A 17,924-nucleotide genomic window follows, 5' to 3' on the forward strand; every position below is an offset into this window, starting at 1 on the left:
TCTCCTCTGCTGGGATTATGAGTTGGGAGGGTGGTTGAGTGGTGGGGGGGCGGGGAAGGGGAGCAGGAAGGAGGAGCCTTGACAAGGTGGGGGAGGCTTCACCCTTGCACTGGACAGCCAAAGCCAGCTAGATCAGCTATGGAGGGTGCGCTCTCAGGAGAACCTTGAGTTCTTTCTATAGTTTCCCCAATCCGCAGTCCCCTGTGGAATTTCACTGTGGGGTGGACCATTGAAAAAAGATCTAATCAAGATGTTTAAAAACACTTCCTTGGCCATGGGACCCTTTATTCAAATTAATTCTACATAGAAACCCAAAATACAAACAAACAATAAGCAGACCGCTCTGTTGTGGGAGGGGAGGATAGAGCTCTGTCTCACCTATCCATGACACTTTTCCCCAGAAAAAAATATAACAAGCCCATCAAATTTGTGATTTCATAGATATTTGAGATAAGGAAAAAGCTAGAGTAGCACCTGTTTAAGTTTAAAAGTAGATTGATTTACAGATAAAAATGAATAATAACGTGGATGTTGCCAAAATCTTTAAAGATGAGACCCAGATGACTAATGTTTGGAGAGAACTGGGTAGCATAATATTCTCTCAATGAACACACTCATTTGCATTTGTAAAGGGGCCCTTGATTCTTAGTCCAAGGAAGTGGCTAGTGGTGGCCATCTCATGCACCATGTGTGGGGAGGAGGAGATATTTTGACCCAGAAGCTCTTTCACTCAAATGATAGTGTGCCAGTGGCCACGCACTGTGTTTAAGGACAGCATCAGCTTGCCAAGTCACTAGCTCAGTCCCAGGGAGGAGAGCTGGGGGGGCCAGGAGGAGGGCGAGAGGTGGAAAGAGATTTCAGGTGTTCTGGTTAGCAGAGTGGGGCAGGGCAGGGGAGTTTTGGGGTTTGCTGTTGGTCTAACGCTGTGTCCCTTATTGGTGGGAATGTGTCATTCAGATCCTGACCGGGGAGGACTGGAATTCGGTGATGTATGATGGGATCATGGCTTATGGCGGCCCCTCTTTTCCAGGGATGTTAGTCTGTATTTACTTCATCATCCTCTTCATCTGTGGAAACTGTATCCTTTGCTCCTGCCTCCCCACCCCGCCACCCACCCTCCCTCAGCTTACAGCATGATGCCGAATAGGCGTGCCCGCAGGTCCTGACTGGGGCCTGAAAACTGTGGTGGCCCATGCACAGGGCCCCCAGGCAAGTGGGGAGAGGTGTGTTCTGGGGGAGAAAACAATTCCCAGCCCAGAAGCACCTTAGGTGGAAGTGGGTCTTGGTGGACGGAAGCCGAGAGCTTTGGCAAAAGCGGGTCCCTCTTCCTGTTCTGTTCTGGCTGCAGCGTTGCCCGACTCCGGGAGGGGTGTTCTTGGCATGGCCTCGGTGAGCACCCGCCCTGGCAGTATCCTGTGCAGCCCCTCACACAGACTCCGATGTGAGCCCGCCTAGGTTTGGGCTCTCTGGCTGCCCTGGCCGCCCTCACCCTTAAACTGACCGCTCATCTCTCCTCCCTGCTTTCTGGTCAGTGTCCCTCCCTCTGAAGCTACTCTGTGGGGCTTTAGCACCAGGCAGAGCTGGACAGGGTTCAGCAGGCAGACCTGACAGAGCCACGGGCAGTGTGTTAGGGTCTCAAACGTAGGCCCTCTTCTCTCCCCTGGTCATAAACATGTGAGGGTTGTGTGCAGAGGTGGGTGCTAAAGTAGAAGCAGCTCTCACTGGAGACTCACGTTTATATCACAGCTTAATGCAGTGCAGAAAGCACTGGGTGACCTCTGCCAATGCTAAGCTGGGGTGATAAAGTGATAGTGCCTGCTCCTCAGTAGGTCATTGTGAGGGTCAGCGGGGTAAGGCCCAAGGGCAGGTATCCAGCAGCATCTTGGACAAGCCCTTATACCCCTTGGTATGGTTTCCCTGCGGGCGATGGTGTGACTGTTGGGTACCTGGGGATGGAGGTCAGACTCACCAAACGTTCAGCTCTCCTTCCTTTGATTCTGCAGTCCTCTGACCCACAGGGTTCTATTTGAGGTTAGGGTGGAGGGAGGAAAAAAAGGCAAACAGCCGCTTCAGTAAGGGGTTCCCAAGCTTCGGCCAGCCCCACTGGACCTTCCAAGGGTCTCTGTAGGGGTGGGCTCACATTAAGAGTCGGCAGAGACGTCAGGCCGCCTCCTTGATGCCCAGTTATGAACAGCTCTTAAGAGCATTCTGCATTCTGCTAGAGACAATGCTGTTTATAATGTCAATTACAGCCAGTCATCTCTGCAGGGAAACCAATAATGAAACCCAGCAATTAAAGAGCAAGGCAGGGCTCACCGCCTCCCTCCCTCCCTGCTCTAGCCTGAAAGCTAGCCTGCTCTCCACCCCTTAGAAAACTCCGGGAAGCTAGTAGGGTGATGGGGAGGGAAAGGGACGGGGGAGGGACACCCCTAGCTCAGCACCCTCGAAGTGAGTCACTGTTGAGCTGTCTCTGTGGGGAACTCTGCCCCGTGTGTCCTGCACCCCCCTGCCCCTATGCCCACCAAAACCCCCAAGGCCAAGGGTCATTTTCTTTAAGAATGGGCACAAACAGATATCCTACTGAATGTGTTCTTGGCCATTGCTGTGGACAACCTGGCTGATGCTGAGAGCCTCACATCTGCCCAAAAAGAGGAAGAAGAAGAAAAGGAGAGAAAGAAGCTGGCCAGGTAACCCTCTGAGCTGGCCCAGGGCCCAGTTCTGGAATGCCACTCCCCCTGGTGGTAAAGACAGACGCGGGCATGGCCTCTGTTGGCCCGCCCTCCTCCCAGAAGGCCGCTGGCATTGGGACTTCCTAAAGTGAGTCAGACCTCTCCCCGAATCCCTAGGCACTGCTCTAAAGCAGGGACTATCGTGAATTACAGTCTCTGTGAAGGTGTTGCATTTCCCCACCTGCCTAGGAAGTTAGGGCATTCCCCTTTGAGCAAAGAGGTCATCATAGACGAGGGGAGCAAAGGATGGGAAGGGGAAGGCAGTCACTCAGAGGATGAATGCAACTCCAGGGCACAGAGAGATTCCACCTCACTGTTTTGAAGGCAAAATAGGGCCCCACATTTTCTCTGTCTCTGTCAAGATGAGACTGTCATAGGCCACATATCTTTCTCTGATTTAGACGGGCTGGAGACAGCCAACTGAGTACCTGACAGAGCAAGGTGTGGCTGGTGCCTGGGCCCTGGGCCCAGCCCAGTAGCATTTGTGATCAAGCTGCATGTGGCACGTGCCCTGGGTAGAGGAAGGTGGACACAGGCACAGAGACTCTGCTCCCACTGGCCCCCAACAGACCACAGGCTAGTTCCCGTCCCTGTTCCCTATCACTCCAGTAAACATCCGTTTTGTTTTCCTCCTGCTGACCGGCCAGGACTGCCAGCCCAGAGAAGAAACAGGAGGTGATGGAGAAGCCAGCAGTGGAGGAGACCAAGGAGGAGAAAATCGAGCTGAAATCCATCACAGCTGACGGGGAGTCCCCGCCCACCACCAAGGTGAGGAGCCCTCTCCTTCCAGGAGCTGGCCGCTGGGGAAGAGGTGGTGCGGGGAACACAGTCTTCCCAGGCCAGACGCCCATGGAAAAGAGCAAGGAGGGAAAGAGACTCGGGGGACTAGGTCAGCGAGGATGAAGCAGGGAGAGCAGGAACGTGAAGAGCAGGCAGGGTGGTTGGATGCCAGCCTTCTGCTCATGTCTCAGGGGTCTGTGCCAAGTAATAAGGATGTATTTTTGCGTTAACAGTTCAGCCACTGACTATAATGTATTTCAGAACTACTCCAAGCCTTTAAGACTTGGAGCGTACCTAACCGGACTCCTCCTCCTCTCTCCCTTGGCTGCCTAGATCAACATGGATGACCTGCAGCCCAATGAGAATGAGGATAAGAGTGTCTACCCCAACCCAGAAACTACAGGTACAGTTCCACTGCCTAGCCCTGGGGGACAGGGAGAGACCCAAATTCTAAAGCCACGTGAAAGTAACCACATATTGGGGACCAATGGTTCCAGTGTTCCTTTACAAGTACCTTGAATCGCTGAATGTCTCCAGTCTCTGTACTTAAGCGTTACCAATTATCATCTGGGGGAAAACTCTGTTCCTGGTTTGCTCATAATAATAGTGTAAGATTAAATAAATTATGTTTATGTAGTGCTTTCGTGTCCTTTGGAAGATGGATTCTGTATGCATTTGAGGTTTTATTATATCCCATGTTGTAAAATCATTTTTAACTTTATATAATTTATTAGTAGAACATATGTTGCAGCATTATGCACACTAAATAATAATAGTAAATTCCAAATCTGTCTAGTCCTTACTCAGGAGGCAGTGCTGAGTACAAGGACAGCTGCCACCACAGATGTCCCACTTGTCGCTTTATGAAACGCTTTCAGGTCTCTGATTACACTACCCACTTAGTCTTCTCATCTTCTATCTGATATGTAAATCGGCAGGCAGTCTCCTTCGGAAGGGTTTACATGTCATAGTTCCTTTGGCCTCATTCCAGGATTCACTTCTCTGCCTCCTGAAACCCCACATCCTGGACCAGTCCAGGGGTTTGCCTTCCTTTTACCTACAATTGAAGATGTTATCACCAGCTTCAAGCTTGCAGTCAATTACACACAATCAAGGGACTGTTGATTTCACTGACGTTTCCTTCTCTATGTAGGTTAGACGTATTTGGGTCAGTAGCCACATTAAGTGGCTCACAACCTTCTCCATTGATAAGCAAAGCTAGGTTTTCCTTTTGCTTTTCCTCCACTCCCTCCACCAGTTGTTTCTCTGCTGGGTTCTCTGCAAGGACACTAGCAGCCACTTTCTGTCGTACCAGGAAGCGGGCTCCCTGTGGTCACTTCATTCTCTCACCTCCCTCTGCCGGGGAAAGAGGACTGGGCCTGCCGGGACTGGCACAGAAGGGCAGGACGGGTATCTCTGGATGCGGAGCCTTTAAAGTTTTAAAACCCTTCTGGGTGGAAACCGTTACAGAATTTGAAAGACAAAAATATTGGCCAAATGCAATGGGAGGATTTTGTTTGGTTGGTCCTCCATGAACAAATAAGTTTGAAAATGACTTTTTTTTTTTTTAGATAATTGGGGGAAATTGAATATGGACTGGGAGCTAAATAATTTTAAGTAGTTTTTATTAACCTTGTTAGTGTAATGATATCACTGTAATTCTATTTTTAAAATGCTGAAGTTTTTATAGCTGGAGTCTAAAATATTTAGAATTTGCTTTAAAATAGTCCAATTTTTTAAAAAATGGGGACGGGAAAGTAAATGAAACAATATAGGCAAACTGTCAGTGGTTGTTGGAGCAGGGTACGAAGGCCCACCATGCAAGTCTCTCCACTTGTAGGATTATTATAAGGAGGATGGTTATTATTAAAGTTGTAAAGAAGGGCAGTCATAATATAAGTCAGTCTGGGCCCCAAGCAGAGTCTGTCCCCTGTGCTTGAGGCTTCAGGAGGTGACCTCCCTGCACACAGCTATTTTCTCTGCGGGGAAGACACACACCTATGACAATAACCTCCAGTTTCCTCATTCTAAATATACTCACGACTTCTCTCTTCTTTGTTGCTCTAATGAAATCAAAAAGAAGCAGGTCAAGGGGAGAAAAAGACTCATGAGGATGCTATTGTCATCATATCAGCCATCAGAGAAATGTCTCTCTGTTGACCCAGCTTTAAGGATTCTTGGAATGGTTTTTCTTTCAAACTGAAAAATTATTTCCACACTCTGCTGATTCCTTAGGATTCTTCAGACTTTTTTAGGATGTGTCTTTCTCCCCAAACCCATGGCCACACTTTTCTACCCGCTTTCACACCCAGGCCTTTGTTTCTTTTGGTCCCAAGCTTCTCCTACCTCTGGTCCACAGAAAACTGAGGCTGCCCTGCCTCAGCCTCCCCCCATCACGGCCACCACTCAGGCCTTTAAAACCAGCTCTTAGGCCCCGCCCCCCATGTTCGCTATCTCTGGTTTCCATTTTTTCACCCAAGGAACAGCGGTCTTCAAGCTGGCAGCTCTGAATGCACTGCCCCCTCCTCCAAGACTAAATCAGCCTCTGCTCCCCAGCTCCTTCCCCCTCCTGTCCCCCTTCCCTGCCTCTGCCAAGCAGCTCCTGGCACCTTTAGTACACAGTGCAGCACACACCCCAGGGTCTCCCCCAAGGTCACTTGACTTGTGGACTCTGTTCTTGTCAGTGTCTCCTTCTTGCCTGCTTCTCCTCTGATCTGCTGTTGTCCTCCCACCCACTGCCTCTTCTGCTCTCACAGCTTCTGCTTCCAGGCAGCTGGCCCCTGTGGTACCCCTTGCGAGGCAGCTCTGAGGAGCATTGTCCTGCCCCACTTTCCACCAGATTTCCAGAGAGAGAAAGGACAGAGCCAGAGAACTCCCACGCTCTCCTCCTGCTCACTCCTGTCTCCCTTTGCATCCTCCCTCTCTCCAGGCTGCTGTGTTTATTTGTCCAGGCACCCAAAGGCAAGCGTGGAGCCCCTGAGCAGGGGCTGAAATGCAGCCTGTACTCTGCTGGCCAGGGCCTCTGCCCTCCCATGAATGCCCATGGAAGGGAGGGCCTGTGTCTAACTCGCAGGGCGGCCATGCAGGTCAGCAGTGGCCAGTCAGTCCTTCCCTCGTGGTTTAGTCTCCAAAGCTCACCAGTTGGTTTTAGCCTACTAGCTTAGCATACACTAAAGTTTATTTATTTATTTTTCAAAGATTTTATTTATTTATTTTTAGAGAGAGGGAAAAGGAGAGAGAAAGAGAGAGAGAGAGAGACATCAATGTGTGGTTGCCTCTCACACGCCCCCTACTAGGGACCTGGCCCTCACCCCAGGCATGTGCCCTGACTGGGAATAGAACCGACAACCCTTTGGTTCTCAGGCTGGCACTCAATCCACTGAGTCACACCAGCCAGGGCATAAAGTTAGAAATATCTACCTGCCCAGGAAGGATAGCACTGTGCTTTTAATTAATTAATTAATTAATTCAAGTGAACATACACTTGTTCTTAAGAGTCACTAAACACTTAAAGTTAACGAGCACAGTGAAGAGGAAATGTGAATGATGCCAGAGAATGGATAGGACAGAACTAGATGTCACGGGGACACTTGAACTGCTGCAAGGGGGTTCGAGGAGGAGAGCGGTGAGGTGGGGGGCGGGGCGGGGAGGCTTCATGGGCAAGGGTGGTCTTGACTGGGCTTTGAGTTCAGAGTTGGAGGGAAGAAGTTATTTCGGGACCATACTACTGTTATTAACATAGAGATGGGAGAACCCTTGGAGACATTCGTTCACTTAATAACTACTTAGGAAGCACCCGCTGTGTGCCAGGCACTGTCAGAGCTGCCTCGCAAGGGGTACCACAGGGGCCAGCTGCCTGGAAGCAGAAGCTGTGAGAGCAGAAGAGGCAGTGGGTGGGAGGACAACAGCAGATCAGAGGAGAAGCAGGCAAGAAGGAGACACTGACAAGAACAGAGTCCACAAGTCAAGTGACCTTGGGGGAGACCCTGGGGTGTGTGCTGCACTGTGTACTAAAGGTGCCAGGAGCTGCTTGGCAGAGGCAGGGAAGGGGGACAGGAGGGGGAAGGAGCTGGGGAGCAGCGGCTGATTTAGTCTTGGAGGAGGGGGAGTCTTTGGTGGGGAGGCAGACAAGGAGCAAAAAAGTAAACCAGCCAGAGAGATAACATCAGGTACTAAAACTAAGGGCTGTGTTTGAGTCACGGGGCTGCGGGGCTGCCGGGTTGGCTGTAAGTTGGCAAAGACCTGTTTGAGAATGCAACATTTGGGCTGAAAGCTGAGTGAATCATACGGAAACCTGACCCAGGCGTATGGAAACTGGAAGGAGGCGCTCTCTTGGCGGAGGTCCTGGCAAGCGCAGAACCTCTGAGGCTAAATGCACTCGTCTGTGGAATCCAGAGCGGCTAGTGAGCCTGGAGCAGAGAGAACAAAGGGGACGGGGCCAGGGGCGAGGCCTGGGCTGAGTTCAAGCAGGTGAGTAGGGCGGACTAGTGCAGGGCAGAGCAGGCCAAGTTCCTCAGAAGGAACTTAGGCAAGCACAAAGCTAGTAAGTACGTTTTTCTGTAAACATAAATGATTAAGATATCATCAACAAGAAAATGTTGGGTCATTCAGAGCAAAACAGAAAAGAATACAAACAGCTAGGCAGAGATTTAAGATTCTTAGTTAAATATCACTTGTATAGATTGATATTTAGTTCTAGTTGATGAAGGGCAACTCTAGTTTTACTTATTTTGCTTTCAGTCAAAGATTTTACCTTTCTTTTACATGCCCAGGTTTGGTATAAAAGTTTCAACCCTTGGCCTGTACGCAGTTTTTCATCTTGTGCCCCTCTTCTGCTGAAAGTATTCATCACATTGCTGGTCAGCTCTAATTACTCTAGGGAAAGCATCTAATTTATTTAATCTATATTCTGCTGGTCCTCCAAAAAAGCCTGGGATCCCAATATGCTTCTTGTTTGACAAAGAACCACATTCTCTGCCAGGCATGTCTTCCTGTGGCTTCATTTTAACCAGAGGAGAGTGTGCAGCTCATAAATGTTCCAAACTATCTTTCCAACTAGCTTAGTCTCCACCTGACCTCTTCTTTTTGCAAATTCCCCTTTCTTATAATGTTAATGTTGGTGTAGAAGTTTAACCACCAAGAAATAAGGGCTACTATGTGCCTGGCATGGTTTCACTCTCCACAGTTTTCAGCACAGAAAGAGATGGATCAGGTACATTTAAAATCAGCATCTAAGGCAAGGTGCCCTGAGTGCCGAGCAACTGTAGGAGGCCAGAGGTGCTGCTGGGACCCACAGGTGACTCCCTGGAGCCCAGGCTCTCAGGAGAGCCAGGTGAACGATGCCGTCTGAAATGGGGGTCCTTTCTTGTAGCTCTGCAGAGAGGGAGCTGATGGGCAGTTCCATTAGGGAGAGAGTGTGTGAAAAGGAGAAAGCCCATGCTGAGTGAATTCATTTTCTGGGGATGCCATAGCAAATTACCACAAGTAACAGAGATGCGTTCCCTCACAGCCCCCAAGCTCAGACATCTGAAGTCGAGGGGTTGGCAGGGCCACACTCCTAAAGACTCTAGAGAGGACCCCGCCGTGCCTCTTCCTAGTTTCCGCTGGCTGTCAGCAGTCCTTGGTGTCCTGTCTCACTCCAGCCTCTGCTTCTGTCTTCACAGGGCCTTCCCCCTGCATGTGTCTGTGCCTCTCCTTAGAAGGACAACAGTCCTTGGATTTAGGGCCCCCCTTAGTCCCGTATGACTTCATCATAACTAATTACATTTGTGAATTGAAGCTATTTCCTAAATGAGGTCGTGTTCAGAGGTTCCAGGAGGGCATGAATGCTGTGGGCATTGTTTAACCCAGTACAGCAAGTGTTCATAAAATAGTGTGATGTGAGTGGAAATTCTGTCAGAGTATAACAGCAGGCAAAGATCAGACTGAGAGAGGTGCTTAGCACTAATTTACAGATAAGAGTCTTGCCCATGGATAGAGATAGTAAAAACAACAGTTAACATGCTATGTGAACCATTCGAAGGTACGTATGAATTATTATCCCATCTTACAGGTGGGAAAACTGAGGCACAGAGAGACTAAATAAAACCCCTGTAGCCAGAAAGAAACGGAGCCATGATTTAGATCAAGACATTGGCTGAAGAGTCTATGTCTTAACTCCCATTCGCCTTCTAAACATTTTAAAGGCATTTGATCAGAACAGGGCATGCACTGGTCTCCTTCTATGGGCAGTGAACTTGCAAGCAAAGGGAGAGGTCATTTACCTCAGGTCCACATTAAATGTGGCCACTGGCTGGGAGAACAAAGAAGTGTCTAGACATTTGAATGAAGAACATGTTGCAGTCAGCATTACTGCCCCATTGTCTCTACAGCACATATTTTTTTGTATTCTCAGGAATGGGGAGGTATCAAGGATAGGGGTGTTTGCAAGGGATCCCACAGGTCAACTGAGCCATACCTTTTCCCCTACCCTGGCGATGCCCTAGTCTAACCTGGTCTCCTTTTCTAGTGCGTTACAACTAGAATGATCAACCGTCCCAAATTGCATGGGACTGAGGGGTTTACTGGGATGTAGGAATTTCAGTTTCAAAACTAGTACAGTTCTGGGAAAACTGGCATGAGTTAGGCACCTTACTTAAAACCCCCGTATCATGTGCTGCCAGGAACATCTCTAACGTGGATGATCTCCAGCAGTGCCGCAGGGAGAGAGCTGAGTGTATGTTTTGGTTGGTATCCTGTTTTTTTGAAATACAAATGATATCTTGGCTCCTGTCAGTTTGAAGGTATCTGAAGTAGGTGGCACAGTGGTAAAAAATACATGGGAGTAGTGAAGTTGTTTAGGAAGTGTTTTGTTTTGTTTTTTTCTTTCAGGAGAAGAGGATGAGGAGGAGCCTGAGATGCCTGTGGGCCCACGCCCACGCCCACTCTCTGAGCTGCATCTTAAGGAGAAGGCAGTGCCCATGCCCGAAGCCAGTGCATTTTTCATCTTCAGCCCCAACAACAGGTGTGTGAGAGCAGTGGGGAAGGTGGGATTGTGCTCGCCCCGTGACCCAAGGCCAGCAGGTGCCAACCTCTGGCTGGAGCCGGGGACCGCCCCAACGGCCTGCAACCTGTGTGAAGGGAGGGACGCTTTGTCCCTCAGCATGTTAAATGTATTGTTCCACTGCAAAGTCAGCTTAGAAAGCCTGTGTTTATTTTTCTCTTCATTTTTTGAAATGCATAAACTCTATTTCTATTCTTTTGATGATTAATCTTGGTAATTAGTAAGTCTATGTAATTTAACAAAGTCTAAAGCCAAACAATATCTTTAACTTGGTGCTCAATAGAAGGAGCTTAGATTATTTTAACTCCTCTCAACCCCTCCTACCTTACACATTATTGTCGATTAGTATTTAGTTCCAACCTTTATTTTTAACCCAAGTTAGGCATCGTTAGCAGTATTATTATGTAAACTAAATATATTTGGATTTACGTACAATTTACCAGTTCATCCTTCTGCAATCACTTTTTTCTCTTTTCAATTACAGTTGACATACAATATTATATTAGTTTCAGGCGCTCTAAACCATATTCTTTAGAAGTTCCTGTAATTCCTTTATGATAAATTCAATTGGCCTCTCTCTGTTTATCTGTAATTGTTTCCAGTTCTATGTACATAGTTTTATATTGACAGGTTTTGTCCCTCAGCCTGTTAAGTATGTTATTCCACAGTAAGATTGGCTGTTATCCCTAATTCCTACCATCCTTTCTTTGTAGGTAACCTGTCCCTTCCTTATCTCTAGCTGCTTTCACCATTTTCTGTTGCCTCTGATGTGCAGATTTGCTACCATGTGTCTAGACATGGACTCTTCCATTTATCTTGCTTGGGATATGTTATGCTTCCTAAGTCTATGGATTTATATTTTTCTTCAGTTCTTGATGGCATTGGAAATTACAGTAGAACTGCTAATTCTTGAAAAATTATAGCCGTAACCTTTTAATATTGCCCCTCCTCATTCTCTCTATTCTTCTTTCCTTCTGGTACTTTACTTAGACATATGGAAGACCTTCTCATTCTATCTGCCCTGTCTCTTAATGTGTCTTGCACATCTTTCATCTCCTTATCTCTCTTTTGGTATGCTGGGTAATTTCTTCAGATATATCTTCCAATTTCTTAATTCTCTCTTCAACTTTGTGTTAAATCAGCTTTTATGTTGACTGTTATATTTTTTTCATTTCAGGCAGTTCCTTGATTTGTTGCTTGATTTTCTGGATTCATCTGTCTATATCTAACACCTACCTATTAATTTATCATCTTTGTGATCAAGTCCTTTATTTCATTAAATATTTCAGATACAGTTGCCCTTTATTCCATATCTGATATTTTTAGTGTTCACAGACTTTGGTGGAGAGGGGGAATCTAAATCAATGATTCATTGTGTTTTTTTCTGATTTTCCATCTTAGTAGCTTATCTTCTTTTATGTTTAATGATCTTTGATTGTGGCCTCAGTGCTGCATATTAATTGGTGAGGTTCATGTGGCCCAAGTTACTATTGGGGAAGCTTTCTTCCAGATGCTCCTTGCTTGAAAGGATGTTTCCTGATAGCAGTGCTGATGCTGGAAGCTCTGCCCTTCTTGGCTTCCTACAACACAGACCCCAGATTGGAGGATTTTTTTTGTTTGTTTGTTTGCTTGTTTGAAGGGATGGTCAGTGCAGACTTCTAAATCTCATGAAACCAGAATTGTCACCCTGGATGGCGTGGCTCAGTTGGTTGCAACATCATCCCGTAACTGATACGTTGTGGTTTCGATTCCCCATCAGGGCACATACGTAGGTTGTAGGTTTGGTCCCAGGTCTGAGTGTGTGCGATCCCTGGTTGGGGTACAATGGGAGGCAACTAATTGATGCTTCTCTCTGGCATTGTTTCTCTCTCTCCCTTCCTCTCTCTCTAAAGGTGATGAAAGAATGTCCTCAGGTGAGGACTTAAAAAACAAAAACAAAAAACTGGAATTGTCTCAAAGAGCTTGCCCTTTCCAGAGTTTGGTGTTTCTGCAGCAGTAGGGTCTTTCAAAACATTTAGTCAGCCACTGTGTCAGGAGCAGAGGTCTGAGGCCTGATTTTTGCCAAGCCCCCACTCTCTCACTCTACAGGTTGTGTTTCTGGGCAAGCTTCTCCTTCTCGATTTCATTGTTTTTACTTATAAAATGAAAACAATGACATCACCCATATCCTCTTTTTAAATTGTCAAGATGAGACAGTACATGAGACAGCCTTGGCATTTGAGGATATAACATTTGTGGTACTATCAGTGAGTGTCCAGAGGCCCACGTGTATAGCTCTTTGTAACCGTGTTTACATATGGAATTGAATTGTACACCTTGAAGCTATTACAGAGAGTATACCACCTCAGCGGAGTGTAAGTTCAGCCATTCTCTTACAGTCCACAGCTCTGGGTGGCTTTGTGGTTCTCTGTACGTAAAAATATGAAGTAGGTCTCAAAATGGGTCTTTTAATGGTGGGGAAAAGAAGTCCCACAGCAGAAGCCAGTTGTTAACATCACAGCGGTATTTGAAAGGTCTCAGGTGTAACCCTCTAAAATGTCAAAACTTTACTGTCGGTGAACAGGCTTTAACACAGCAAAGTCCTGTGCACACGGGCCTTGTGGTGGGGGCAGGGTCATGGCTGTGGTTCCCTAGCAACAGGAAGACTTCAGGCTGAAGAACCCACTCCCCAAACTGACAGACACCTTCCAGATGCTGAAAGGAGAACCTGGGGCTCCTGAGACCCAGGGAGCTGCTTTACCTGCCTTCCTGACATGTTTCTCTTCTTCTCTCCTTCACCTCATGCAGGTTTCGCCTCCAGTGCCACCGTATCGTCAATGACTCCATCTTCACCAACCTGATCCTCTTCTTCATTCTGCTCAGCAGCATTTCCCTGGCTGCCGAGGACCCTGTCCAGCACACCTCCTTCCGGAACCATGTATGCATTGCCTTTGTTCTCTGCACCCCTCCTCCCGGGAACGTGACTGGGCCCACAGCTTCTGTTGCTGACCTCATTGTTCAATCAGGAGCCCAACTCCAAATCTCATAGTCAAATACACAGTAAACGTTTCTTTAAGAGATGAAGACTTTGGTAGAAACCATCCAAGGACCACAAGCAAGTAAGAGAACATGTACCCAAATACCTCAGGCTGGCCTGACTGGCAAGGATCAGGACTTTCATTGTCCTGTGGATGTTTCCCAAGGAAGCTCTGGTTTCCTGTAAAGTTAGTAAAAGGATAACCAGTGACTTCCTGACTTGCTCTCTGTATGTCCTGACCAGTCGTAATCATTAGGGAGACAGGGCACATTGGCAAATAGATGCCAGTGTTAAGGCTGACCTTATATAAAAGAGCTTCGGTGACCTGTGGAATAGAAAACTAAACTTGGAGGCCCACCCAAGGCTCCGGTGACAACATTAAAGGCTAGCATAAGAATTGCTCTATTTCAGAGCCTCAAAACAAATTCCAACCAGGTGGGCATGAAGAGAGGAGCCTGCCAATCTAAAGCCATAGTGGTGCAAACCACTTGGCAGTGCTGCTTGGTCCAGAGCTTTTTTCCTGAGAGAGGTATTGGCCCTAGCTCTGATCCACTGAGATACAATAAAACACGAAGGCATGCAGCCTACTGCCAGCCTGGGGGGTGCACCCTCATGTGCCCCAAAAGACACTACACCAGTGTAAGTCTCCACCAACATGAAACACTAGCTGAGACATAAATGTTAGTTAAGCACTTGGCATCTTCCTGCAAAAACAAACAAACAAACCCAACTCTGGTTATTTTTTGACAAGTGTTTGTCTCAGTGGTCTGATTTGGGTTTGATTAATGAGAAAAGCATCAAACCAGAGGCTGTACAGACTCAGGAGCAGCCAAGGCCTGCCCCGAAAGCCCCCCTCACACATCTGGGGGCTGCGTCCAGAGCCACTCAGGTGCCCAAGGCCAGTCCACTTCAGGAGCCAGTGCTGTGTGTGCCACTCGTCTCCGAACACATTTCTACTTGTCTCCATGTGGGAAGGCTCAAGTAGAATGTATTGCGGTTTTGAAATGTGATTTTTTTTCTGGTGTACACCCACTGACCTCTCTTCCCATCCTGCTTCCTCCCTTTCCCTCCCCATGCCCACTCTGTTTCTTTGTTTTGCAGATTCTGTTTTATTTTGATATTGTTTTTACTACCATTTTCACCATTGAAATTGCTCTGAAGGTAAAGTCCCGACCTCCCTCCTCCTCCGGCACACAAGCTCTCTGCTGCTGTCTTTCCCTAACACACATGCTCCTGTTGGTGTCCGGTTCCCTCTCAGAGCCACTAATCCAATTGTGCTTATTTTTCAGATCCTAGGCAATGCAGACTATGTCTTCACTAGTATCTTTACATTAGAAATTATCCTTAAGGTAATGCAATCTGAGAAATGCATTCTTTCTCTTTCTCTATCTCTGCCCTGGCTGCCTGTCTCTTTTTTTCTCATGTTTCTTTTACTCTCTCTTTTTAACTCTCAAGCCTGAAATCAGAAGAATTAGGGCCCCTGGCTTTGCACTAGCGCTCTGCTCAGGCTCAGAAGCCAAAAGAACCCCCACTTCCCCCCACCCGCCTCCTCTCAGCCTGGCATTTGGCAACCAGTGTTAACACTGGTGCTGTCCTGCCACCGGGTCGGGCCCTGTGCCGGCGAGCAGCGCCCCAGGCCTGCCGCACACACCACCTCTGGGCAATTGGCGCCTGACCCTCCTTGGAACTCCTTCCCTCCTCCCGCCCAGGAGGTGCCACACAAACTGCGAAGGTGGAAAAGCTCAGGGGCCACGGCAGAGTCACTTTGGCTACTTACTCCCTTTGATGCCCTTCGTCAATAGCTTCCTCAGTGCTTGCAGCAGATACTGGACCTAACCCAAGGTTTGGGGCCAGTCTCCCCACTGAGAGCTGCTGATAGATACTCTACATGACTTCTGAACCCTCGGTTACCTGCTTAAAAGCTTTGTTGCGACGCCCCTTTGTCCTGAGAACTGAGGAGGGGAAATAATACTGGAGACCAAGTACAGGGAGTAAGAACCAAGTGCTGGAAGAACCTGGAGCGCCCAGGCCCCAGGGCCCAGACTTGAGAGCTGACGGCCAGCAGCCCCCAGGGCAGGCAACCTCATCTGCAGAAATGCAGCATCCCCTCTATCCTGAATGGGCAGCGCCTGCCTGCGACAGCACTCGGATAAGGCGGGGGTTTTCTAAGTTTTTTATTATTACTTATATTAATACACAATTAATAGGTTACTTTTATTTTATTATGATTGCTAAGTTTTTCCAGTATACCTCTGAGCCTCTAACAAGTACACCTCCCACACCAGTTCATCTGAGACATAGGGTGCGAGTTCTGAGATGTGGGAGGAACGCATTTCTGCATTTGTCCTCCTCTCCGAGGGAGGTCATGGGTCTTACCCTAACCCAGACACAGCCCCAGCAGAAGCGCCAAAGGCTCCGAAGCACACGCTGCAGCTTCGTGTCTTCTTCCTGGGACACTTTCCTGGGCTGCTGCTCCCAAGGAGTCCAGGTCCCCGTTTCACCTCTTCAGGTGGCTGATGCAAACTAGTGTCCACACCTGTCCCTTCTTTTCCTGATGGCACTCCCAAGCCATGACCCAGCCTTTAATGTATGTGACAGTTCTGTCATTTCCAGTTACAATTTGATTGGGGAAGGGGTGTGTGTGTGTGTGTGTGTGTGTGTGTGTGTGTGTGTGTGTGTGTGTCTTTTGTCCAGACGCCCAGCCTCTATCTCTGGTTCCAGCTAACAGGAGTGTTTCTCAAGTTTTCTCTTTGCTCAGCAGAGTAGATCTGGGCAGGTCCTGGTCCCTGGGGCGGGGAGAGGGGACCAAGAGTAGCCCGGCTGCATTAGAAGGCAATGCTGGAGAGCCCCCTTTCTAGGAAGGACTGATTGTTTTCAGACTTCAGACTCAGGGAGGCACAGAAACACCCCACGTTCTTTCCTGCAACAAGAAAAGCTATGAGGCCCAATTCTTAGTACCCTCTACAGAGCTTCCCAGTGGATTTCAATGGTGCCGTCTGCCATAAACACTGCCATACAAGCAGAAGTGAAAGGCCTCTTCACAAGCGTTGTCCTGGCAGACCCTTCCCTTCCACCCTCCCCCTCTTCTGCTTAACTCTCTTCTCACCGTGCTTCTAAACATCAATGCCGACCCCCATACCCTTCCTGCACCTCCGTCCCCCTGGACCCCTCTGCCGGGCCTGAGGGCCGAGCGTCCTGCCCCGGCACAGGCAAGGGCAGTCATCCAAGAGGAGCGCCTAGTATCAGGGGCGGATGAAAGACCTGGGGATCTTGGGCCTTAAAGAGAAAAGGCTTGTAGGGCCACAACGGTTGGACTGTCTCCTAGAGGAGGAAGGAGCTAGAACCAGGACCAATTTGCATAAATTACAAAAGATGAGATGCAGTCAATAACTGGACTCACCACCTACGGAAGCGGTGGTCACCCATGGCTGCTTTTCCAACTCAGAGTCAGTGATCCTCTGTCCCTCTCCTTTTCTCTCCTCAGGCTGACAATACCCCAGCAGGGGGCTTTTCCTAGACAGTGGCTTAGAACTGTTAGGAAGCAGGCACTGGGGGGCAGCAATCAGCAAAACAGGGTAAAGGACAGACTTTCCCTGGGGGCCTGAACCTGGCTTTTTTTGATGTCACAGGTAGTTTTCAAGCAAATACTCCATTTTTTTTGGCATCCACTTGCCTTTCCTCTTACAGCAACTCTTCCTATGGCCCTGCCTGGGCATGTGTCCCTACACACACACACACACACACACACACACACACACACACACACACACACACTTTTGCCCCTGACAAAACAGAGGCCCAAGTCAAAGGACAGAAGCTGGTGCTCTGAGCCCTAGCCATCCACCTAATGGAGACATGCTTTCCCCCGAATGCAGATGGCTCAGCTGGGCTCAGTAGAGTCCTCACAATATCCAAGCCAGGAACAAGGTGGGAGGAGACCCAGGGCCTTCCCTAAGACGGAGAGTCAGATGGCCAGCAAAGGCCTCGGGCTTCAGCAGGCACAGAGTGCTCCGGTCAGCATGAACCACAGGAGCCACCCGGTCCGCTCTCTGGGTTCCGCAGCCTTCACCGAGAGGCAAGGGCGGCAGGCCTCTCCAGGTGGCAGGCCTTCAGGGGCGCTCTCCGACCGTATTCCCCTGCAATGTGTATTCCTTCCCCTTTTATATAATCTGCTCACTTCTAGAAACTGTTGCAGGACACAGGTGCCTGAGTCCCCTGTGACCCCCTGCAGCAAGAGATAAATGGAAAGAATTAGGTTGCAAGAGCTATTTTTGCCAAATTCCCCGGCCTTTGCTTTTGAATTGCTCTGCAGACATGCTGCCCTGGGCGTGCTCTGATCCAGAGAGGTGAGCCGCTC

At 48.5% G+C, this 17,924-nt stretch overlaps 1 protein-coding gene across 1 annotated transcript in view; it reads left to right on the forward strand.

The window, feature by feature from the left end:
• The window catches only part of CACNA1C (calcium voltage-gated channel subunit alpha1 C), a 603,963-nt gene that overhangs the window by 492,290 nt on the left and 93,749 nt on the right, over window positions 1–17,924 (forward strand). The window contains exons 15-22 of the mRNA XM_054577199.1: window positions 958–1,078; window positions 2,573–2,687; window positions 3,377–3,497; window positions 3,843–3,912; window positions 10,380–10,512; window positions 13,339–13,468; window positions 14,669–14,728; window positions 14,857–14,916. Of these exons, the coding sequence (XP_054433174.1) occupies window positions 958–1,078; window positions 2,573–2,687; window positions 3,377–3,497; window positions 3,843–3,912; window positions 10,380–10,512; window positions 13,339–13,468; window positions 14,669–14,728; window positions 14,857–14,916 (810 nt within the window). The remainder of the gene's footprint in view (window positions 1–957; window positions 1,079–2,572; window positions 2,688–3,376; window positions 3,498–3,842; window positions 3,913–10,379; window positions 10,513–13,338; window positions 13,469–14,668; window positions 14,729–14,856; window positions 14,917–17,924) is intronic.

Source organism: Pteronotus mesoamericanus, unplaced genomic scaffold, assembly GCF_021234165.1.
Source record: "Pteronotus mesoamericanus isolate MK-2021 breed Mesoamerican mustached bat unplaced genomic scaffold, CSHL_Meso_final contig_41, whole genome shotgun sequence".
NCBI lineage: Eukaryota > Metazoa > Chordata > Mammalia > Chiroptera > Mormoopidae > Pteronotus > Pteronotus mesoamericanus.